The sequence below is a fragment of the Sebastes fasciatus genome, chromosome 5, assembly GCF_043250625.1.
Source record: "Sebastes fasciatus isolate fSebFas1 chromosome 5, fSebFas1.pri, whole genome shotgun sequence".
NCBI classification, from domain to species: Eukaryota; Metazoa; Chordata; class Actinopteri; order Perciformes; family Sebastidae; genus Sebastes; species Sebastes fasciatus.
In genome coordinates, this window is record NC_133799.1 from 22,675,651 (window position 1) to 22,701,565 (window position 25,915).

A 25,915-nucleotide genomic window follows, 5' to 3' on the forward strand; every position below is an offset into this window, starting at 1 on the left:
TAAATTTGCATGCTTGTAGCTCCTGCAAATGTTATTTTTGCATCTCGTGGAAGATCAGAGTTTGTTATAGAAACCTGCAAATTATAAGGAGGAGAGTAAAGGTCTAAACAAGATGGTATATTTCTTCCATTAAGTCAAATAGCAGTGAATACATTGTATGTTTAATAGTAAAGTGAAATTACTTATCTGATGCTTCAATAAATATATGCAATTGAACATTTTAAAAAAGTACAAAAGATTCATTTATCATTCCAACCATTAAAAAAAAGCTGAAATGAAATGTTGTTTCTTTGGGACCAGGGTAAAAAAACTGACAATTAGTCTGACAAAATATAAAAGTATCAAGACAAAAACATAAAGCAATTATATTCTGTTAATCCTGCATCAAAAACCTGAGCTTTCAGCAGCATGTTGTTCATTCTGGTTCATTCTGGTAGTTGACAGTCAAAGTACAGTCCAAAAAAAGTAGATTGTTAGCACTTAACAATTTATTTTTATTTTCCTAACATGTCACTAAGGGCAAGTTAGGTGCAATAATAAGGCCAGTTATAGGTCATCAGTGTAACTGACACCTGCAAATAGAATAGAATAGAAAATACTTAATTGTGCTTTTTGCATACAAAAGGAAGACATTTGTCTTTGGTTCGCATGTGCAAAAACTGCTATTAAAAGAGTACATTAAAACAACATATCACATCAGGACAGGACACATTAAACCACATTAAGGAACACATTCACATAAAAACACAATACACCAATAGAAGCTATCTTGTATTTACAGACGAGAATGAACAAAACAATCTCACCACCAGATCCTTTTGGAGCTTTCAGTTTCTGAAGCTTTTGTTTTTCAATATGAACTTTTAAAATGCCCAGAATTGTTTTTTTATTTCAACATCTACAATTCAATGACATCATGCACTGGGACAACAGCTGCTAATGAACCTATGTGGTGAGCTTGTTTTGGCAAGACTATGAAGGTTTTATTTTGAAAGGGGTCAAACTGCCTCTTGCAGCTGTCTGCTACCAACCAATCAAATGCTTCTCTACACAATCAGAAACACTCCACCTCTTTCTATTCAATTACATTATTAAAATGCATTCACAATAATATACGTGGTGGTGTTTTAAAAAGCACAACATTTGTGCTAAAAATAATCATAAAAAGCTTTCCTCTGGGATGCAGCAAAGACTAAACCTGTTGCTTCTCATCCTGCAGCCCCATTAAACAGAATCCCAGTCCAGTCCACTTGGGGGCTTTTATTTTATCTGGGCCTCGTCTGTCTGCTGTTGTGTGTTTATGCGATTATAGAAAGCATTATTCCAATATGGAGGAAAAGAGGTCGCAAAAGCTACACTGTTAAGAATTTCCCAGTAAAATAACAGTAAAGAACTGGCAGCAGGGTTGCCTTTATGTTACTGTAAAATTAACATTATTATACTGTCGCTGAAATTTACAGCTTTGTACTGTTAATGAAAAATACAGTTTGAACTGTTTTTTTTTATTTATTAATTTCACAGTATTTTACAGTTAATTTACTGTTTAAAGATACATTATATAGCTGTTTTTCACCTTTCTTTTACATTATCTTACTGATTTGTTTTAATTCACTATTTAGGTTGTATTTTTTACATACATTTTAATAAACATTATTTTTTGCCTATATGAATAGACTTAGCAGGTTACAGACATAGGAATAGTCACACTAAATACAATTAAAGGCACTTGTTAGGAAAAAGGCTATAATAGACTTGGTGACACTTTTCCCAAAATGTCTGTCTAGTTGGCTACAAGCACAGAATGCAACCCAGAACAACATGTGAGTGAAGAACAGAGCTTATTCACTGATTTTACAATCATGTACAATGTACAAGCCTCACATGTGCAGATCAGGTCCCAGAATTTAAAAAATACTGCATGAAACTGTTACTGATGTTTAGACAGTTGATCAGCAGTAAAGTGCTGTTTTTTAAGAATGCATTATAGTTCAGTTAAAAAACGATCTATGAGTGTAATTTAAAGGGGACATAACATGCTCATCTTCAGGTTCATACTTGTATTTTGGGTTTCTACTATAACATGTTTACATGCTTTAACGTTCAAATAACATATTATTTTCCTCATACTGTCTGCCTGAATATACCTGTATTCACGCTCTGTCTGAAACGCTCCGTTTTAGCGCATTTTCAGCTGATGTATTAACATACACTGCAACAGGAAATAAACTGGGAAGCATTTAGAATGTTTACGTTTAAAACTGTGAAATAATCCAAATATTGTACATTTGTGACATCACAAATGTACAGAAATCCCAACGGCGGGTTTCAAACGCACAGTTTCTGAATACGGGCTGTGTGTGTTCAACTGTGGATTAAGCGTTTTGATACTTTCACAGTATTTATATATCACTTAAACCTGCTTTATTATATAAAAGACATGAAAATCACACGTTTTACAATATGGGACCTTTAACAGGTTTTCTTTTGTATTAACAGTAAAGCACTGTTTTTAAGCAATAACAGGTTAATCCTGTTGAAATCCTGCTGTAAATTAACAGCAATTGTTTACAGTGTACTATACTGTGCAGACAGTACAGGCACTCCTCCGCCTCCAGCCTTCCTCCGCATCTCATTGGTCCATTCAGCAGCTTCAGCACCACGCAGACTGGACAGCGACACTCAGCCGAGCAGCTCCATCTCCATCTCCATCACATGAGGATGCTGAGGAGCAGCGGCTCTCCATGCACGGTTACTATGACTATCTGATGTTTTTTTTTAAACCATAATGTTATTGTTTGCATCTCGTGTATAGAATATGTTGAAAGTCGGTTTATTTGCGGTGCATTTACTCCCTCGGTTTGATCAGGATCGACCCGCCTAGTGTCGTCTAAACTCTGCAAGAGGAAGCTGTTTTTTTTGTGTTTTTCTCCGGTCACAGATGCTACCGGGTTCGGTTGGTTGCACCGGGTTTCCCTCCCGTCGAGTGGACAGGCATGACGGCCAGCACCGGCACAGTTAAAGGCATCATCAGCAGCAGCAGCAGCATCAGCAGCAGCAGCATCTCATGCCCAGTGCCGCATCAACAAGCCGGGGTCCCTCTACCGGTCCCCCGACGTCTGTTGTGACATGACAGCTCGGGGAAAGAAGAGGAGGATCAAAGGTTACTTGCAGGGGTTCGAGCAGGACCGGGTCGGATCCTTGAGGAGAGGAGGGTGCACGGAACCAGACTGTTTGAGTGGAGAGAGGATATATATCCAAAAATTCCTGTGATACTTTATTAAATCCCCAGCAGGGTGTTTTTTCTGCAGCCTCCAGAGAGGTTATAGGGTTATAGCTGCAGCCCCTGGATGTGCACCATACATCAGCAGCAAGGAGAGTGTTGCATTGAACCCCAGCCTTATTGTGATTCTGATTCTGGGCCTACAGTGTGGTAGCATCCACCTTTGCAAGAGAGGTTATAGGGTTATAGCCCCTGGATGTGCACCATACATCTACAAGGAGGGTGGTGCATTTAAGCTGGATCCTGCATGGACCTCACTTGAAGCCTTATTGTGATTCTGATTTTGGGCCTACAGTGTGGTATAGCACCCACCTTTTGCCTCCACAGTCTCATATGCACGGCCTCATAGTGGTGATCCTGGTCGAGTCCCAGTCAGCAGTGCTGCTCCTCCCCAGACCCAGCAGGCTCACCTGGCTGCTGCTCACCATCACCGTCACCTGCAGCGCCATGGGCTGCATCCAGAGCATCGCCTGCAACAAGTCGCGCATCAAGCGGGAGAACGTGGTGGTGTACGACCTGTCGGCCACCATCGACCACTGTCCGACCGTCATCGAGGAGAACTCGCCCATAGTGCTCCGCTACAAGACGCCCTACTTCAAAGCCTCGGCGCGCATCGTGATGCCTCCCATCCCGCGCAACGACACCTGGGTGGTGGGCTGGATCCAGGCGTGCACTCAGATGGAGTTCTACAACACCTATGGAGACGTCGGCATGTGAGTTTCACACACCTCCACCTGTGTATCCCCATTTACACCTCCTTGTGTGACGTGTTTTCAGTTCAGATGCAAAAAAAAAAGGAGTGTTCATGCAGCGTGCGTGCATGCTTGTACTGTACACTGTGTATCACACTGGGCAGCTGTGGCTCAGAGGGTAGAGCAGGTTGTCCACCAATCAAAAGGTCGGTGGTTCGATCCCCGGCTGCTCCAGGTCACATGTCGATGTGTCCTTGAGTAAGACACTTAACCCCAAATTGCAACACCTTCTCACTCCCAACTCGTCAAATACCGCCACTCTGTCAGTACCCCTCGGCAACTCACAGGGTACCCCTCTTGTGTTACTTTTGGACAGAGCAGGGACAGTGTGTCAATATATGCTCGTTACATGCATAGCGTCCTTTCAAAATAAACTTCCATTTCACAGGAAGTAAGGTTCAGGCAACACAACCACTTAGTTAGGTTTAGGAAACGGTCATGGTTGACGTTAACTTCAAAACTGAAGTGACTCACCGGACTGACGATACTGACAAGTCACGGGACTAAAATGACGCGACAAAATAAGTCTACATTACTTTTAGTTTCACACGGGACACGAACACCGGTCTCCTGGTTGAAAGTGTTGTGTTTTGACAAATCCCGAAGGCATAGCCATCGTTGTGTGAATGAGTATTTAGATTAGATCCTGATGGGCAAAGTGGGCACCTTAGCAGCCTCTGCCATCAGTGTATGAATGGGTGTATGAATGGGTGAATGTTGACATGTAGTGTAAAAGCATTTTGAGTGGTCGGAAGACTAGAAAAGCGCTATATAAGTCCAAGTCCATCACACTGAGTTTGCATTTAGAGGAGCATTTGTGCACGCAGCAGGTTAACTGTGCTCGTCAGCCTCCTTCATTCAAACGCCCACCGACAGATTCTGTTCCTGTGACTCTGGCATCTAAATAGAAAAGCTGCTATTAGAGGAGCTAAACAACAGTTGATGCTCTCACACTCAAATTGTGCCCACGGAGACATGTCCTCCCCCACACCCCCATCACACACACACACACACACACACACACACACCACACCACACCACACCACACCACACCACACCACACCACACCACACACACACACACACACACACACACACACACACACACACACACACACACACACACACACACACACACACACACACACACACATATATATATATATATATATATATACAGTATAATCTGGAGGGCATATGTGAGGGGGTGTTTAATCCTGCTGGGTTTAGGGAGTGGGTGGGTTTAGGGGTGAGAGATTGGGGGTTTAGGGAGTGGGTGGGTTTAGGAAGTGAGAGATTGGGGGTTTAGAGTGGCCAAGCACAGCAAATAGATGGAAGAAGGGGGGACACCAGATGACAAAAAACTGTTTGGCACAACAAAGAGATGACGATAATCCACTGACATACTGAACCACTTGCAGGCGGCTGTTGTGTAGTCTCATTGCAAGCTCGTGTCTGGATACAAATTTCAAAGCCTTTCTGAAATTATACTTCTGTTGTTTTCCTTGTAAAAAAAAAAAAGAAATCAGAACTTTTCAAACCTCAGACACACGCCAGCGATCAAGGCTGGTTTAAGGCAAAGGCCATATATAGGTGGTCGCCTATAGGGTGCCACTTTCTGGAGGGCGCTGGTCGCTCTCTATAAAAAAATTGTTTTAAAAAATGCCAGTGGGCACCCTTCCTCATTTTCTGCATTGAGGTAACGAATGAACAAATAAAGAAAGAAATACACTTTTCACCCTGTAACTCTCTTTCTCGCTCTCACTTTGGCTGTCGGGGTGGGGGTTGGAGGTTGGGGGGGTACACCATGCAATGCACATCACAACAGCCTGAGTACTGATGTAAGGTTGTTAGACGTACAGATGTCAACAGGCACAGATATCTAGTATTTTCACATTTTATTTTTTCGTAATGAAAAGGTCCGAGCCTTCAGGTGCGCTAGGACGAAAACAGACTTTTGCCTAGGGCACCTAAGCACCTAGAGCCGGCCCTGCCAGCAATCCCTTATCCAAATGTGAATCAAAGAGTCACCTCATCACCAAAATTTAAAATAGTGGGACTTCTATCACTTCCAAATTGACTGGCGGCTCATTTATTAGTGTTTCTTTGGCTGACACTAATGATCATTTTCTTTAGAAGTTAATCTAACATTTCAATCAATCAAAATTGGTAGAAATAATTGTCCCAGAGCCTAAGATAACATCTTCTTGATTTGGCAAAAATACAGTCCCAAACCCCCCAAATGTATTACATTTGCAGTGAGATACAGAGAGTAACAGCAAATCCACCCATTTGAGAAGCTGGAACCTTACATAGACTGTTTGATAGTTTTGCCTGATAAATAACCTAAATTATTAATAATATAATTGATAATGACTTAACAAAATAGTTGTAGGCTATATAGTTGAGAAACTCACAAAATGCTTATTGATCATCAGTGGGTTCAACTTTTGAATAATGTATTCCAGGGCGTAAAATACCAATGCTTTGTCATGCCCGTGATACCGACGCACAAGGCACCCTTTGGCGTCTGTATGAGACGAACCAGGCTTTCAAGTAACTACAACATAAACCCATCAGTGTCAATATTAAACGCTCAGAGAAAGTGGTTGGGCAGTGTGGTGACGTTGTTTAAAGAGCCAATCCTAAACCTAACTGGTTTGGTTGCCTAAACCAACACGTTCTCACTCCCAACTCGTCAAATACCTGGGTTGCCTAAACCTAACATTAATCACGTTTACTGCAACTGTAGTGGAGTTTCATCGTGCTGCAGCTTATATGGGTGAAAATAATACAGATTGGGCCTTTAAAAAGCAACTTAAAAGCAGTTAAAGATCTTGTTTCTACTATTCTCACCTTGCTGCAGTGATGTAAAAGTGCTGTAAGCTATCATGCTTTGGCTACACAGACAATAATTGTTATGATCAATTCATTGTTGGTTTTGGTCTTTTCATGGGATTTATTGATGGTAATGAAAATATAGAATATCACCAGGCGTATCCTTTATATGAATTACATGAACACAGTTACCCAGAAATCTCTCTGTTTCCAGCCTCATAGTGTCTGTCTCCTTCCAGGTCGAGCTGGGAGCTGCCTCAGCTACGAGAAGGTCTGGTGAGGGCCATCAGCGACTCCGACGGTGTGAGCTACCCCTGGTATGGAAACACGACGGAGACCGTCACCATAGTGGGCCCCACCTCCAAGCCATCCCGCTTCATCGTTAGCATGAATGACAATTTTTACCCCAGCGTCACCTGGGCCGTGCCGGTCAGCGAATCCAACACGCCCTTGCTGACGAACATCAAAAGAGACCAGAGCTTCACCACCTGGCTGGTGGCGCTCAACACCACGTCCAGGGAAAAGATCCTGCTCCACACCATCAAGTGGAGGATGAGGGTCGACATCGCGGTGGATCCGTCCCTGCCTCTGGGCTCCCGGGCCAGGCTGGTGGGCCGGGTGCACCAGGACCAGCCGCGGGTGCTGACCCGCATGGAGCCCATCCCTCCTAACGCCATGGGGAGGCCCAACGCCAACGACGCCCAGGTTCTGATGTGGAGGCCGAGGAGAGGGCCTCCGCTTGTTGTCATACCATCCAAGTAGAGCGTTGAGAGTATCTGATTGGCCGTCTGTTATAGTGGGCCACTTATGCAGTGAAACGGCGAACAGGATAATCAGATAAAAAGACAAAAAGATCTATAAGCAGGCTGAGACTTGTGTCAACGGCACAAATCAGTCTTTTGCGTGTAAAATCTCGAGGGGACAACTGCCTTAATTCCCCACCGCTGCCTTTGACGATCCAGAAAGTACGTTGGTCTCTCCACTTCTGGCGCTGTTGAGCCGTTGGGTGGCCTGGCCTTCACTCCAGCCCGGCACAACTGAGCAAAAGCTAACTCTGACAAATCCGCCATTAGTGCTGGAATGTAACGCAAACCTGTACTGTAGCTACTCAGGCCCAGAAAGAAAACAGTGAAGCCTAAAACACAGACCCCGTTTAAAAAGGTTCTTCAGCCTTAATGATGACATAATGCCGGCCTGCTCTGTACTGTACAGTAAAGTGCTATGTAACAGTGAAACCGAGGGAAGGCGATAGTGTTTATTCATTACGGACAGAGATAACTATGATATCAACTGAACTGTTACTGGATGCTTTTAAAGATGACGCGAGTGTGGGTGTGCAGGCATGTGTGTTTGTGGTTGTGTGTTTTCTATAATGGAGACCCAGGGTTGGGTCTAGGCTTGCTGCTTTGTCACACCAGACTGCCTCACCAACACACACACACATACACACACATTAAGGAGCCTCATTAGTGATTATGTTACAGGGAGGGACGTTTTACAAGAGGATTTAAAGGGGACATATCAAGCTCATTTTCAGGCTCATACTGCTGTATTTTGAGTTTCTACTAGAACAGGTTTACATGCTTTAATGTTCAAAGAACACGTTATTCTTCTCATACGGTCTGACTGGATATACCTGTATTCACCCTCTGTCTGAAACGCTCCATTTTAGCGCCTGTCTCTTTAAGACCTCCTCCTGAAAAAGCCCAGTCTGCTCTGATGGGCTTTGTAAAGGTATAGTTCTCAAGCTGTGGGCAATGTATTCGGGCCCTTTCGCACGAAAAGGCGTATAAATGCCTTAATAATGCACAAGGCGTTTAGCGTGCAGTAAGTACGCCTTTCTTGATTTCTGCGTATCTTTTGTACACTGTGTGTCCTGAACTGACTGCAATGTAAATGCATCCGCGTATAAATGCTACGGTAAGAGTTAGTGACGTAGTATAAAAAAGCGACAAAGACCACTTATGGTGGGCAGGAGGGGAGACGTATGGACCCAACAAACACCGAACCTTTAACCAGGAGACCCGTGTTCGGGACCGTTGCTTTGTTTTGTAAGTTAGTGACGTTTGTCACATGGTTTTTTGTTGATGTTTGTCATGTTTTTTGTTCATAGTTGTTTCTGTATGTGTTTTGCTTAGTTTACTTACTGATTTTAAGCCCAAACATGACGTTTTCCCTTACCCTAACTAATTGGTTTTCTTGCCTGAACCTGTGGATGTTTGCGTGGCGTACGAATGACACACGAAAAGGCTAAAATGCGTAGTCATGACACGTGGAATGTCCGTGTAATGTCTTGGTATTTATACGCCTTCCTGTGAGACCAGGTCGATATACTGTATCTCATGTGACATAGGAAGGGGAGCTAAATCTGAATGGCTTGTTAAATCACATGTTTTCTGATCAAGGCAGTTCTCAAAAACTGACTGGGTTGTCTGATTTCACAGTTTGTGGGTTGGTAGGAACTCCAGATACCCGAATGTATGAGCACAAGCCCTGAAAAAAAGTGAGTTTTTCAAAATATGTCCTCTTTAAAAACAGAAATATTGTCAACATGCATCCTCAGAGCTACTTTGCTTTTTTACATATCACAAAAAATGTAGAAATCACAGCTTTTGGATTTGATGATATGCACACATGATTTGTGCGTTGAGAAGAATCTACAATGAAGCCCTGCAGCGGGATTTTTGTTTTTCCAATCACAAATGGCCAGTTCATCCAAGCTGCAGAGCTTCTCTCTCCCTGCCTTCTGAAAGCCAGCGATGCCTGTGTTGACGACAGCCTTCTACAGTAAAAACATTGTCTTTCCTGTGTCCCATCTAATCAGATTTGTGAGGTGAAGAAGCAAGGTTACTTTATTTTACAAGTAATAAAACGAGTCCAGTGGCTGCAAGAGGACAAACAGAGCTATAACACGTCTTTATCCAGTCAGTGTTTGTTGTTTAAGAGCAAAGATTGTCGTGAAAGAGAGCTGTATTTACACTTGAAGACTTAAAGAATCGCTTCACCTAAATTACAAAGAAAAGTATCCAGCCATGTAGACTTCTGGGATTTTATTTGTCCAAGTTTTGAAATATCGGCCAGTGAGATTTGTGCCTCCCAACCAACACAATGGTTTACAGCCATGCTAACAGCTCTGTGAGTCTGTAGTTAAATGCTAATGTGCTGACGTTTAGCAAGTGTGTTCATCATCTTAAATTAGCGTGTCAGCTACTAACAATAGCCAATTAGCACGAAGTACTCATAATTCGGGACCGTTTCGAATTTTTCAGGACGTCTGGTCACCCTACTGTAGGTGTAGCTAGAGGTAAAGTTACCACGTAAAGGATAATGTACAGCGAGCCGGTCATTGTTGTGAAAGAAAGTCCAACAGGGCGATGCCGCACCCCGACGCGGAGGGGTACACCCCGACCCCGACCTTCGCCCTGAAGGGGTTTCTTTCACAACAATGACCCGCTAGCTGTACATTATCCCGCTTATTACACGGCTACTTCCTAAAGAAATCAATAATTTGACACAAAAAACGGTCCACCAGAGACCGACATCAGAGCTGTGCCCATAGCAACGGTCTGTTATACATAGCAACGGTCTGTTATACAGAAATAAAAACAGACCACAGAACGCTGTGATTAACCAATCAGTATTGAGTATTCAACAAAGCAGTGTAATAAGTAATTTTATCATCTAGGAACCATGAATATCTGTACAGAGTTTTGTGGGAATCCATCCGTAGTTGTTGAGATATTTCGATTGGCATCGAAGTGGTGGATTGAAACCCCCCATCCCTAGAGCCACGGCTAAAGATTCAACAGCAATATGTCTTTCCAAAAACTACATCCTCGTTACTCTGGATAATCTACAGACTTTGCTATCAACAGTTATAGGAACAGTTTTCAGTAGAAAGTATTTACAATGAAAACTGTTTCTGAGGACATGTTGATATTTATTTTTTAATGGAATTTGTCAAAGCTTTGGACACCAGAAATGGCAATCATTTCACCTCCGTTGTACTGGATGTGAGGCAGAAACCTCAGTGATAGATATGTGATATCTTTCTACATGGCTAGATACTATACAGAAGTGAGTAAGATTTTCTTTTTGTAATTTGCGTGAAGTGACCCTTTAAAGATTGGTGCAGTATTTGGTTTACATACAGTTTCTTGTGCCATTATGATCTTTTATAAAAATGTGTTTTTTATGAGGATTCATGACTACGGAGTATGAACATTTCACAATGATATTGAATCTGAAAATGTTGCTTATTGTTTTCCATGCGGGTCTATTCGTTGTATTTCTGTTCGTACGCACTCAGCATTCAGTGGGCCAGTGAAACAGGTCACGCTGAAGTGCTGAGCTGGTCCAGATGAGACAGAGATGAAGAGAGAGACGGAGGATGTAACCACGTTATCTTACCCATGCTGCTGCTGCTGCTGCTCATTACTCCTGGTGCAAACCGAGCGAGCCTTCACACACATATACACACAAACACACCTCATCTGGAACGACCATAGGAGCGTCTCTGCCTCATCATATAGAGGCATGGACGCTGGATATATAAACAACATGTAGCCGCGGACACGGGAGCAGTTTGTGAGGCATCCGAGAGCCCACGTTGACAATCAAGGGAAACATCTAGACGAGCACTTTTAACTGGTGGAATATCAAAGTAGGTGATCTTTACTGGAGGACTAAGGCGTTTGTAGAGGGGGGAAAGAAAGCGGAAACTTTTTTCACATGTTGCCCCGATTCAAATAAAGTGTTAGCGAATACATTTATACTTGACCACGAGGTCACACGGTCTGCTGTCTGTGTGTATCAGGGCCTCAAGTGTCTTTTACAGTAACAGATGTGCCTGAGGACTGGAGGGGAGAGCGCTACTTAGAGGTTCTGCTGATCGACTGGAGTCTAATGCAGTTACTGGTTTAAACTGGCCGGGGTTAATGGGTGTTTTACAGTGTTATAATATGGAAGGACATGAAACTCTGCCGTGTTACAGTCCTTTCTCTCAGACTGTCTGGCTTTTGCATGCAGTGTTTTTAAAACTCATTAAAACAAATGCCAAAAATATCAAAGTGTGAATTTATTCATGTCGTGTAGTTTGCAGTTCTAAAGGCGACGTGCCAAGTATTAAATTAGACAAGGTAGACTTGTTATTGTGCAAAAAATTCATCTAGATTCAGTCAGCAGGAGGGGGGGATTGTGTTTAAAAGAATGACATGCTGCTGAGATGGCTCCATGATAAATTGTAAAGAACATTGTGTGCAGAATCTATAGCAAGATATACACCGATCAGCCATAACATTAGGACAGCACGGGCACCCTGACCGGTCTGCGGCTACGCAGCCCCATACGCGACAAACTGCGATGCACTGTGTGTTTTGAAACCTTTCTATCGGAACCAGCATTAACTTTTTCAGCAATTTGAGCAACACCAGCTCTTCTATTGGATCGGACAACCTTCGCTCCCCACGTGCATCAACGGGCCTCGGGTCTGACCCTGTCGCCGGTTCACCTTCCTTGGACCACTTTCAGTATGTTCTGACCACTGCAGACCGGGAACATCCCACAAGAGCTACAGTTCTGGAGATGCTCTGACCCAGTCGTCTAGCCATCACACTTTGGCCCTCGTCAAAGTCGCTTACATCCTCATGCTTGCCCATTTTTTTCTGCTTCCAACACAAAGTTCAAAATGTTCACTTGCTGTCTAATATATCCCCCCCCCACTGCCAGATGCTGTAACGAGATAATCAATGTTATCCACTTCACCTGTCAGTGGTCTTAATGTTATGGCCGATCGGTGTATGTAAAATCTATTAGGGCGGCCCCCTCTCGATTAATCAGTCGTTTTAGTCGACATAGATTTCTTTAGTAGATTAGTCATTTTTTATGCTGAATAACTTATTTCCAAGAAACTTATGAGCTTCAAACAAAACTTCCAAGTTGACCACGTTAAACCATGGAAACAATTCAAAGGTTTAATTTAGGGCTGTTAACGCAAGTTTGTTTTAACGTCACTCATTTCTTTAACGCATTAACGAAACTTGCGATTATTAGGTTGTAGTGGGAAAAACTGGCATGGCCATTTTCGAAGGGGTCCCTTGACCTCTGACCTCAAGGTATGTGAATGAAAATGGGTTCTATGGGTACCAACAAGTCTCCCCTTTACAGACATGCCCACTTTATGATAATCACATGCAGTTTGGGGCAAGTCATAGTCAAGTCAGCACACTGACACACTGACAGCTGTTGTTGCCTGTTGGGCTGCAGTTTGCCATGTTATGATTTGAGTATATTATTTTATGTTAAATGCAGTACCTGTGAGGGTTTCTGGACAATATCTGTCATTATTTTGTGTTGGTAATAGATTTCCATTAATAAATATATAAATACATTCGCATAAAGCAGCATATTTGTCCACTCTCATGTTGATAAGAGTATTAAATACTTGACAAATCTCCCTTTAAGGTACATGTTGAACAGATAAAAAATGTGTGATTAATTTATGATTAATCGCGATTAAATATTTTAATCGATTGACAGCCCTAGTTTAATTGCTAATCTTATTGATCATAACCATCAATGATTTCAATTTTATTTTGTATGTTCATCTTTTCTGTTGTTGCTTTAATTGATATAGCCATGTATTCTTCTTTTATTACTCTTTTTTTACTGTTTTCCGAGGTTTTAAATAAAATAAAATGAAAATGAGCACACAAGACTTAAAGTGGTGCTATTGTGTGATTCTTTGTGGAGAAACAGATCTGTCGATTAAATCAATTAATCGATCAGTCGACAAAATCATGTAAGTGTTAGTCGACTAAGAATTTCTTCGGTCGATGACAGCCTTAATATCTATAATATATGTGATGTTCAAGATATAAATGTGTGCATTTTAGTGTAGAAAAGATCTGGAGGGAGATACACAATGAATTCAACGCAATAACACATTCAGAAAAGATAAAGGAAACATTTTTCTTTTATAAAAGATTCACATATTGGTAATTAAAATAATAAAGTTATTAATTATACCCGCTTTATCCCAAAGAAACAAAAAAGTCCCAGAACAAAACACCAGTCAAAATGTACATTCCAAGATGTAAATAACTCCTCCCGGATGTCTGATGTGATCAGTATAATTCAGTCAGAGCGAACTGCGCCACATTCTGTCATTTATGATTAATTTTCCCACAAAATCAGTCAATGGCGTATATTGTTACACGAGCACAGGACATAAGGAGCTGCATGTTTATAATCAGTGGCTTTGAAAAGTCATGTGAAATCCTAATTAAAGGAACAGTGTGTAACATTTTGGGGGATCTATTGGCAGAAATGGAATGTGATATAACGGTTTTTCTTTAGTGTATAATCACCTGAAACTAAGAATCGTTGTGTTTTCGTTAGCTTAGAATAAACCGTTTGTATCTACATATGTATCTACAGTAGCCCCGAAAGGACAAACCAAACACCGACTCTAGAGAGAGACTCACCGCCAGCTGCCGTCTGACTTCTGTTGCTCCTAATAGTGTTATTAAAGGATGACCTCTGAGTGAGGCGAACGGCGTTGTCACGGTTTTGCACTCGGCGGCTCACGTTACCGTAGTCTTAGAAAGGCAGGAGTGAGCGGAGGGGTATTTAGTTGGTTGCAATCTGCAACCACACCACCAGATGCCGCCTCCACCTCCTACACACTGTACCTTTAATTAATGAATAAATTAAACTGACAATTCATTTAGATTTAGAGATTATAATTTAAAATGGTGGTGATTATTTATGCCCAAGGTTAATACAATTTCAAGTTGCACAAAATAATCTTCACCACGTAATCAAACTGTCCTTTTTCACTTCAAAAATCAATATCTTCAAACAATAACCCCCGTAACAGCCTAGAACTGTGTTTCTGATTAGTTTATTCCTGTAGCGTTTTATTTATTATTATTATTATTATTTACACCCAGATTACTGTGAAATATTAAACTCCACCAGACACAGACAGACCAGTCATACAGTAACTCTGTCACTGTATATGCTATCAATGATGTCTCAATGACTATATGTTGCCTGGCAACAAAAACTGTTTCCAAAAATAGCTGAACAAAATATACTGTAACCCGGGAGCTGTAATTGAGGAAACAATATGGTGAATGCGACTACGATAGTCTAAAGGCGAGTTATTCCTGCCAGGCATCCTAAACCATTTGACTGTTAGAGCTTGCGGTATTGTACACAGCTTCAGGGCGCGGTCACAAATGCAGGAATGCAGGCGATATACGTGCTGAATGTGGGTGGTGCCAAGTGGGGTCAACCGCACACACACTTCTTTGCTATTGGTTGAGGCTGCGACTTCATCGGTTAAAGGACCAGTGTGTAATAATTAGGAGGATCTATTGGCAGAAATTGAATTATAGTTTTAATAAGTATGTTTTCTTTAGTGTATAATCACCTGAAAATAAGAATCGTTGTGTTTTCGTTACCGTAGAATGAGCCGTTTATATCTACATAGGGAGCGGGTCCTCTCCAAGGAGTCTGCCATGTTGCACCACCATGTTCCTACAGTAGCCCAGAACGGACAAACCAAATTCTGTTAACTTTTCCTGTTTGGGCCGGAGTCGATAACGTTACTCGCTCCCGTATGAATTCCACACAATGCGAAGATGCAAATTTCACGCATGTGTGACCGCACCCTTAGAGTAAACAGTGCCTGGGAAGGCTTATTTCATGGAAAATGTGCTTTCAGAGCTCAAAGTGGGACAAGACTTAGAGTCTTAAACACTGCAACTCTCAGGTCAACTTCTGTTCTGTTGTTGTGTAGGTGTGACCGATGTGGCAGTAACAGTGACTGGCAGTCAAACAGGCTCTTAATGAAAACAATCAGTCGGTCCTGCCGAGAATACCTCTCCAGATCTGGCGGTGTGACAGCCAGGATTATCTCTACAGTGGTAATTATACGAACAAAACAAAAACATACAATCCTGTTTCGCCACAGTTTTCTTTTCTCATTGGTTACCCTTCTCAGCTGAGGCACTTTTGGTGTGTGAGATCCATCACAGCGTTGTGCTTGCTTTTTGTTCTTTACCTTTCTTTTTCACTCTTCCCGTCCTCTGTTCCCCAACCTGCTTACCTCCTCTTCCTTTTTGTGATCACAATATATGATAAAGACCTTTCCCCTTCTTTTTCTCCAGCTCTCTGTCCTCTTTTCAACTCCACGTCTTGACGCTTCAACAGGACCTCCTACTGCTGCTGTAGTGTCAGCCGTGAGTGTCCTACGCCCTGCTGGGGTTGGGGGACGGCTTGCCTTCGTAGCCGTAGAGGAAAGTGGCTGCGATGACCAAAAGGGCCCCCAGGAAGAACACGCTGTGGACGACAGCAGACAACGCCGTCAGCTCGAGAATTCATGATTATGAGAAAGAAAAGCAAAGACAAAAAAATACAGAAGAGAGACAAGAGGGAGAGGTAGTGAGTGTTTCCTCTACCCAGTGGGGTCGAAGTCCTGTAGCCAAAAGTAGGATATAAGAGTTGACAGGATGATGGAGAGCGATGTAGCAAAGCCCTTGAGGATGTTGTCTGCATACTTGATGACCGCTGCTATGACCAGACCACCCAGCGCCTGGAGAAACAACAAACACAAGGACGCAGATGGACAAAGGCATGACCTGAGCGGGCCGAGAGGGAGTCTGTAACCCCAGAGGCTTGATATTATATTTAGGTGGGAAAAAAACCATATTGAATCACTGGCAGTGGGGTGAGCGTTACCTGCAGCGCTACGACAGTCCAGGTGACTGAGTTGTATCCCTGGAACATTCCTGACTCCTTCACCCTCTCTCCGTCGTAGGCCAGCATCCCAAAGAGGCCAAACACCAGGCCGAACATCCCTGGAAACACACACACACACACACACACACACACACACACACAAGATCAGTTCAAAGAGTTCATCCTGAAGTCTGATCAAAATAAAACACAATTCAGTTAAAGAGAGAAATTCAGATGGTTCCAAGACTACTGCGTGTTCAGACCATAGACTGTATATAAGAAGTGGACGTAGTCACGGTGACATCACCTATTGGTTTGTGGACTGCTGTTTTGAAGCCTCGAGTTCGGCATTTTGGCCGTCACCATCTTGTTTTTTTTTGCAACCAGAAGTGAAACGTGAGGGTGGAGCTAAGTACAACCGAACGCTGAATAAGGTCAACCGAACCGAACTCTTTGGACTCCGCTCTAATTAGCTTTGTTTGAGAGCGTGCCAAACTGGCAGTTATGCTAATGTTTTACTTAGTGACATCACCATGATATAGAAGAAAAGGCGGGACTTGAATCAAGGCGTTTCAGGAGGTAACTCTCTTTGACGTGGACTTTGAGCTTTGTAACTTTGCAGACATTTTACATGCACAAAAAAACGACATAACACACTAAAGGAAAGGGGAAGAGCACAAAAGCATTATAGGGCCCCTTTAACGAATAGATTATTAAATTTAATCACCTAATCGTTTAGGCACCAATTCCCTTCATTTTACATTTTCTTGCATCACTTTTACAACTACTAACAATAACAACAACAAAAAAAACTACACAGCATTTTTCTTCCCTGCTCTCGTTGCAGATCTAGGCTCCAACATTTAATGCAGTTGAAAAAGCTCCAAGTTCACACCAGTTATCGCAGGAGACTTAACACATGCCTCACACGCTCCAGGGTAAAAATAAACTAGACAGGAACATTCATCTTAACAGAAACATATCGGAGGTAAAAAAGCCCAGCTGGCTCTCTACGCAGGGAAGAAAGGAAACTGTGCACAAACACAAGAGCTCGCTTCAGAAACATGGAGGAAGTGTCTTTCTCAATCAACAACATTGGTCCTCTGCTGATGGATATGCATTGATTAAATGTCATAAACTTATATTTATATGTAAGAATAGCTGGTACTCTGGATGAATACTGACCTAGCTGAATGTTGCGGACCCAGACGCTCTGTTTGCTCTCCTTTAGGATCTTCTCAAAGTAGACCCCAGCGAACCCACTGGAGCAGCACGCCACCAGTACTGCCGTCACACCGACAAACTGGGAGCCTGTAGAGAGGGCCTCCGTCTCCGGGGCCGGTGCAGACTCAGAGGGCCACTGCAAACACAAGAGAAACACTTGGATTGGAATAAACCGTGACCTTGAAGGTTCAATCTTGACCTTGGAAACAGTAGTTTGACAAAAAAAAAAAAAAAAACATTTAATAACTTTTTCCAGATGTTTCAACCGCATCCCGCAGCTTTCCTCAGCAGATTGAGATAGTTCAGTTGATCACATGACATAATGACGACATTTCGCATCCGACGCCAAAAATCATCAAAGAAGCTATCGGCTTACAACAAACTCCATCCACTGAGGAAGACCGCAAGATGTGGTTGAAAGCTAGGAAGTGGACCCTAATTTAAAGGTGCTATTGATAACATTGATAACATTCAGCCACTAGATGCCGCACCCTCCCTCCTGCGTTTCATTGCATTCACCTCACATCATGTGGTTGCCGGTTTGTTGTACAACCCGCATATTTTATGGTCAAGTGGAAGGAGACTCAGACAGACAGTCGTGTCAAGTGATGAATTTTTCGTGGTTGAGTAATGAAGTAATTTTGCAACATGTAGCTGTCCTATAGAGAGGGACGGATTAAGTCATAAGCCATATAGGCGGTCGCCTAGGGAACCACCTTCTGAAGGGCGATGGTCTATATTAGTATATAGTTTATATCCCCCTGCTGCCATCTGGCAAGCGTCACAGAAGTATCTGCTGCCGTACCACCAGACTACAGAGCAGCTTCTTCTCTCAGGCTGTGAGACTCAGCAACTCATCCTCCACACTCCACACCATGAAAAGTTTTTTTATTTTTTTTTTATTTTCTTATGTCGCATAAAGGCCGGGACTACAACTGCATTTCGTTGCGCAAGCTAGTGTTCCACAATGGCATAAATTAACCTTGAACTTTGAATATAAGAGGAAGCAAAAAAGAAAAAAACAGGAGCTGCTTCCATAAAACATCATCCAATGAATAAATATCCATATGACAATGAAAGTTATACAAGTATGGTAAATAGACTGCATTTATATAAGGCCTTTCTACCTTACCGAACAAAGCGCTTTACAATTTGCATCTCATTCACACAGACATTCATAAACTGAACCTGCCCATCGGGAGCAACTTGGTGTTCGGTGTGTTGCTCAAGGACACTTCGACATGCAGACCAGCAACCTTGCGATTAAAGGACGACCCGCTCTGACTCCTGAGCCACAGCCGCCCCAAGTATGTACTTAGCAAGGCCTGAACTCCCTGTGATGGTTAACAATCACACTCTCTCTGAAGCCGGGATGCTGGGTACCTAAAATTCACACAAAAGCATCTTCACAGCTTTGCCAAGTTGTAAAAATGCTGCAGAGTGTGCGTTCCTGCGTTATGTGCTGCAGTAAGCAGGAAAATGGGTGTTAATGCAAAAAAAAAAAAAAAAAAGTTGATCTCTGGTTGTGCAAAGTCAGAATAGTATTGTAGCTACTTGCACTTTTAATAAGTTAACAATTCTTGGAACGAGATGTTGTTTGCCTGCCACCTTTATACTTTCCTCCAGTCGCCAAAACAATCTCTGCTGAGTGAGAACTAACTGACAACGAACAGTGAAAATGAGAAGTTGCATTAATTCAAAACAGGCCAATTTGTTTCTAAGCATGCCGCCTTTTTACTTTGTGTATTTGTAGGTGATACCGGGCCTCATGCAGGGAAGCAATACGCAAACAAATTACCTTTTATTTTGGTTCATATCCATGATTTATTCTTGTCTAATCTTGTTTTCACAGTCCACAAACTGTTTGTCCACCGTAAGGAAACATTCAAACAAAAAGTTTTAAATTTGAGAAAAATATAATTAGAATGATTGGATTATTAAAGAACTACTATTGATCCATTAATCCCATTTTTTGGTGGCATCTCTCTCGATTATTGGGCATGTGCCGGAGTATTTGCACACGGCACAACACCTGCACTTATTGTTTAGAGGGCATTACCTATGCTAATAATAAACAATCAGCCACATGCCTCCAATTTATGATTTATGATCCATCATTCAGCACACCTAGGAGAGATCAGATGTGAATGGTTAAGAACGTTTGCTGCATGAGGCCCAATGTTTGCACACCGGCTCCGGGTTGATATCATGTGTGATGTCATGATTTGTTATTTGAGCCTTCGGGAGGTGCCGTGGATAAACTGTCATATCCTTGCACCGTTTGGGAGTAAATGTGTCTACCGGTCTGATCCTGTAGATTTATGAAGGTGCATCTTCATGTCCTCCTCCCTCCATTGTGCTTCTGTCTGAGTGCTAAGCCAGCATTAAGATCACATCCGACGTAATACTAACTGACTGGCATTTTCTTTTGTTGTGCCAAGAAGGAGGAGGAGGTGATATCACAAGTCTCTCCTTTTTCTGACACTTCATCATTCATCAGCAGATCCCTCGTAACCACCGGTGGCCAATATTTATTCAAAAGGTTCCAGTTCAGACCTCATTGTTTTGTTTTATTTATCTAACCTTTCTATAACTCCCACTGAAATTCTTTTTCTTTGTCTTGCACACTAGAAGAAATTAGAGATCGCAGTTAATTAAAAAAATAAATAAAAATAGGCACACTTCCAACACGCAGCTAAGAGTAAATGCTTCATTAGACAAAGTGACACCAACAGAACTGGCCACATTCGCTTTCTTCTTAGATTTAAAGGCACTGACGAGATGGATTTTCTTAAGTCTTTCACTATGGACAGATATAGAAAGCAACCTGAGCGCAAAGAGGTAGAGGAAGCATGCTGAGAATTCACTTACGAAATCTACATGTGGTGAGATTGGGCCACATACTAAACCTACTTAAAGGAACAATGTGTAACATTGAGGGGGATCTACTGGCAGAAATGGAATATAATATTAATAAGTATGTTTTCTTTAGTGCTTTAAAGCTAGAGTGAAGATCCTGGCATTGTATGAAACTAAAAAAACAAAGGATTTCATTGGTACCAACCATGTCATAGTAGTTTGTCACAAAGGAGGTTAAATAACGCTCCAAACTTACACAAAATTTTGACGAGGAAAAACTGTCATGGCCATTTTCAAAGGGGTCCCTTGACCTCTGACCTCAAGATATGTGAATGAAAATGGGTTCTATGGGTACCCACGAGTCTCCCCTTTACAGACATGCCCACTTTATGATAATCACATGCAGTTTGGGGCAAGTCATAGTCAAGTCAGCACACTGACACACTGACAGCTGTTGTTGCCTGTTGGGCTGCAGTTTACCATGTTATGATGTGAGCATATTTTCTATGCTAAATGCAGTACCTGTGAGGGTTTCTGGTGTTGTTAATTGATTTCTAATAATAAATATATACATACATTTGCATTAAGCAGCATATATAGTCCACTCCCATGTTGATAAGAGTATTAAATACTTGACAAATCTCCCTTTAAGGTACATTTTGAACGGATAAAAAATGTGTGATTCATTTGTGATTAATCACAATTAATTGTTTTAATTGATTGACAGCCCTAATTGAAGGCATAGCCGTAGCTCTTTTAGAGGATGCATAGCTTACTAATTCTTATTTTCAGCCCCAGCAGAGATTTGTTGTTAGCTTGCTATCAACTTATCCCGTATCAACAATAAAGACCACTAACCATCCCCAGGCTGCATACAGTAACTACTCTGGTGCGAAAAAGCTTTCGTTCATACCAATACATTTACTCTGATTCTATTTAAATAGGACCTATTTCCTTATTTTCAGGTGCATACTTGTATTTTTGGTTTGTACCAGAACATGTTTACATGCTTTAATGTTCAAAAAACGCTTTATTTTTCTCATACCGGCTGTGCTGCAGCATCTCTTTTCACCCTCAGTCTGAAACGCTCTGTTTGAGCTCCTGCCCCGCCCCTTCCCGAAAAGCCCAGTCTGCTCTGATTGGTCAACCGAACCAAACTCTTTGGACTCCATTCGAATTAGCTTTGTTTGAGGGCGTGCCAAATTAGCCGCAAGCCAGGTATTTGTGGTGAAACAGGTGTTTCGGGCAGTTCAGGAGCAGTGTTTCTGTGGGGGAGAGTAGCTCCCTTTGGCACGGACTTTGGGCTTTGTAACTTTGCATACATTTTACATTGCACAAAAAAATATATAACACACTAAAGGAAAGGGAAAAAGCACAAAAGCATAATGGGTCCCCTTTAAAAGCAGCTGCTCATAATAAAACCTGAGTGTCTCTATGTGCTTACAATTATTTTCAAGAGGAATCACGGAGAGGGTGTTCTGTGGCTTTTCTACATGATGGTGAAGTAGTGTAATTTCCATTTCTACAAGTAGTAAACAGGCAAGAAGCTGTACTGGACCTGCACAAAAGCCACTCCAGCCATAAGAATCAGCAACGAGAGCCACTGGTAGACGCCCAGCCGGCGGCCCAGCATTGACACGGAGAACAGAGCCGTGGTCAGGATCTTCAGCTGGTACGTCACCTGATGGAGACAAAGCGGAACTTAACTGTGAGTCATTCATATTCTCAGTCTCCTTAAACAAACATAAGCCGCCCTCCTCTGTACCTGGTAGGTGGCGGCGTCCAGGTTGGACAAGGCGACGTACAGCAGGTTGTTCTGCAGCGTGTAGATCCCCGAGGGAATCGCCAGCTTCAGCGTTTCTATGGGTTTGTGGGCGATCTCCTGACGCAGAATGCTGTTCAGAGCTCGCATGCTGTAACCTGAGGAATGAAAAGTTAGTTAGTTAGTTAGATCACTAGACAATTCAGTCAACTTTGACAGGATGTAATCTGAAATTTTAAAATTAGCGGTGGGATTTATTTGCAGTGTCTTTTTTAACTGGGTACTGAGGTCATTTGTATCAGATCTGTACATGTTCATACTGAAGCAAAGATGACAGAGCAGTGTTAGTAAAGATTTCACTTTGATATGCTGGTAGTAAAAGTAGTAAATAGTTTGATAGCTTCAGTATGGCACCGTTTCAAGTAGGGATGCACCAACTTTTTCAGTCCCGATACGGATACCTGGGCTTTGGGTGTCGGCCGATACCGAGTACCGATCTGATACAATCACTAAGCTGTATGCCTCCCTGTGTGGAAGTGACTGGGATCATTCAGGTCAGTCAGGTTTGACTTAAACATTGCTTGAATCTTTGTTGTTTAAAGTGGTTTTATGGATATTATCAGATATCACAATCATTTTTTCTTAGTAATGCAAAGTCAATTGATTGATTACGTTGAATGACAGAATCAAAAATAATTTTGATATTTGAATGATAATTTCTGTCATTTACAGAGGAAAAAGGATTTTTTAGTATCAATACTGAAAAAATTGGCTAATGTATCAACACTATTATAAACAAAGAATCAAATGATATCCAGCTTTAGTTTTTTGTGTTTCATCACCCTCAAATTTGTTATATTTTCTTATTGACATGGTTTATGTTTTTTTATTGGTGTGGCAGTTTTCATGTTTATATATTTGATATATTTATTTATTAAATATTTATATACATTGTTTTTCTTTTTATATTTTCTTTCTGAAACGTTACAAAATAAAATGATAAATCTTTGTTGTTTAAAGTGGTTTTAGGGATATTATCAGACATCCCAATCATTTTTTCTTAGTTAGGGAAATGCAAAGTCAATTGATTGATTACGTCGAATGACAGAATCAAAAATAATTGTGATATTTGAATGATAATTTCCATCATTTACAGAGTAAAAAGGAGAAACATAAGCTGGTTCCAGCTTCTCAAATGTGAGTTGGTGGTAACCCTTGGTGATTATGGTGGTTATGGTGATATGCATTAATGTGTCCAGGTGCACTACTACTCACTGTGCTCCTTGAAGACGAGCAGCACACAGGTGAGGATCTTCATGACCTCGGCCACCACCACAGCTGAGGAGGCCAGGTACCGCGGGCCCTCGGCCTGCAGGGTGCGGGAGTACCGCATGGTGAGCACCAGGGAGGTGGTCTGGAACACCAGCACGCCCAGAGACAGGTATTTCAGCCGGGAGGAGGCCATCCTGGTCACCGTTGTTGTCACCACTGGTTTGAACACTGGTGTGAGGCTGAAGACACAGAAGGCAAGGCAGCTTTATTTGTATAGCACATGTCAGCAAGAATATAAACACACGAGTAAAAGCTCTGGAGCAGTATATAAGATCATTATCTGGTTTAATGAAAGGCAGCAGCTAACAGGAAAGTAGAAGAGGTCATATAGATCTTTATTTTCACTCCGACATATGCAACATCCCTTTTTCTTTGCCAAGAATTTTCAAAGAAGTTGGACGCAGGTCATTCCAACACAAAGCTGTACAACCTGTTCATGTGTGTACTTATGATCCTCAGTTTATTTGTGCTACATATAAACTGAAGACAAACTGTTGCAATTGTTCTTTATGCTGATGTAATTGATTTAAATATGGTCATTGCATTAAGTCTTTCTTGTATAACAGCAGAGGATGATGGTGGTCTGGGTGGGAGATGGTGAGCAAGCTGTCTGTATGTGTGTATTTGCAGTGTATGTTTGTTATGTAATGCCATTTTGTCTGTATGTGTTTTTGTATTTGTGTCTATAGGACCCCCTAGAAAATTAGATGCTACATCTCAAGGGGCTATCCTATCCTTTCAATAAATTCAAGTACATATAAAGATACAGTCCAAGCAGTTGGGATTTGTTATGTAAATACAGAAGCACAGAGAGGAGTAAAGGAAGACTTTAAAGGTCCCATATTATAAAAAAGTGAGATTTTCATGTTTTTTTTTTATTATAAAGCAGGCTTAAGTTCTATATAAATACTGTGAAAGTATCGAAAAACTCAATCCACAGGGAAATACACACAGCCCGTATTCAGAAACTGTGCATTTGAAACAAGCTGTCAGGATTTCTGCCCATTTGTGATGTCACAAATATACAATATTTAGACCCTTTACACAGCTTTAAACGTTAACATTTTAAATGTGTCCCAGTTTCTTCCTGGTTGCAGTGTATGTGAATGTCATCAACTGACAGGAAGTACACATGGACCCAAGCTGTTAACTAGCAAAGCAATTCTGTTGCAATTCAGTCAAAATGCACTAAAACGGAGCGTTTCAGACAGAGGGTGAATACAGGCATATTCAGGTAGACGGTATGAGGAAAATAAAGTTGTTTTTTTAACATTACAGCATGTAAACATGTTGTAAGAGAAACACAGAATACAAGTATGAACCTGAAAATGAGCACAACATGGGACCTTTAAGAGACAAATAGAGGTGTTTTACTCACACACCTGCTGAGGAGAGACTCACCTTTCTACCTGTCCTTCAATGGTGCGTCTTTTAGGGTTTCTTAAACCTCGGTGTTCTCAGCAGCTCTCTGTCAGACACACAGACCAGGTAGTGGAGGTACTGGAGGTACTGGAGGCTCGACCCAGCTGTCACAACAACAGCAGCACTTCAGCGTCCATTGAACCCGAGCTGATGATCGACCGTCCTGCTGCTCTGAGCTGCTCTAGCTATCTGCTCTGAGGCTCCTCCACGGCGGAACCGACGTCCACCGCCATCACGGCTGAGCTGACTAAACAGCGGAGGAGTAAGGAGTTAATTATAACCGAGTAGAAGTCTGGAGAAGAGGGAGAAGAAATCTCATGCATGTAATGTGGTAAGTTAAATCCGGGTTTACTTCCGTGTACAGGTTTCTTCTTCTTCGTCTTATTTGTCAAAGCTTTCCTGTGAGAGAGCGAGAGAGACACCTGCTGGACCGGAAACACACTGCAGTACTCATGTTTATTATAAGTAAATAAATAAATATAATATATATAATAAATAAATAAATAAGTAAATAAATGAATGAATAAATAAACAAATAAATAAATGAATAAATACGTAAATAAATAAATATTATAAATATATAATATACATAATAAATAAATAAGTAAATAAATAGGTAAATAAATGAATGAATGAATGAATAAATAAATAAATAGATGAATGAATGAATTAATTAATGTATAAATAAATAAATGAATGA

General features: G+C 41.7%; 2 protein-coding genes across 2 annotated transcripts; one reads left to right on the forward strand and one right to left on the reverse strand.

Moving 5' to 3' along the window:
- Nucleotides 1-3,102: 3,102 nt before the first annotated feature.
- On the forward strand, nucleotides 3,103-10,445 carry fam78bb (family with sequence similarity 78 member Bb). The gene is made up of 2 exons (XM_074635837.1): nucleotides 3,103-3,993; nucleotides 7,109-10,445. Exons 1-2 carry the CDS (start codon nucleotides 3,614-3,616, stop codon nucleotides 7,629-7,631), a joined length of 903 nt encoding a protein of 300 aa, XP_074491938.1. The 5' UTR covers nucleotides 3,103-3,613; the 3' UTR covers nucleotides 7,632-10,445.
- Nucleotides 10,446-13,824: 3,379 nt separating this feature from the next.
- On the reverse strand, nucleotides 13,825-25,600 carry slc35a3a (solute carrier family 35 member A3a). The gene is made up of 8 exons (XM_074635835.1): nucleotides 25,195-25,600; nucleotides 23,737-23,972; nucleotides 22,465-22,619; nucleotides 22,258-22,380; nucleotides 17,802-17,976; nucleotides 16,617-16,735; nucleotides 16,337-16,470; nucleotides 13,825-16,217 (listed from the first exon to the last, which is right to left on the reverse strand). The coding sequence occupies exons 2-8, from the start codon at nucleotides 23,924-23,926 to the stop codon at nucleotides 16,127-16,129; spliced, it is 987 nt and encodes a 328-aa protein (XP_074491936.1). The 5' UTR covers nucleotides 23,927-23,972; nucleotides 25,195-25,600; the 3' UTR covers nucleotides 13,825-16,126.
- Between the last annotated feature and the right edge of the window lie 315 nt (nucleotides 25,601-25,915).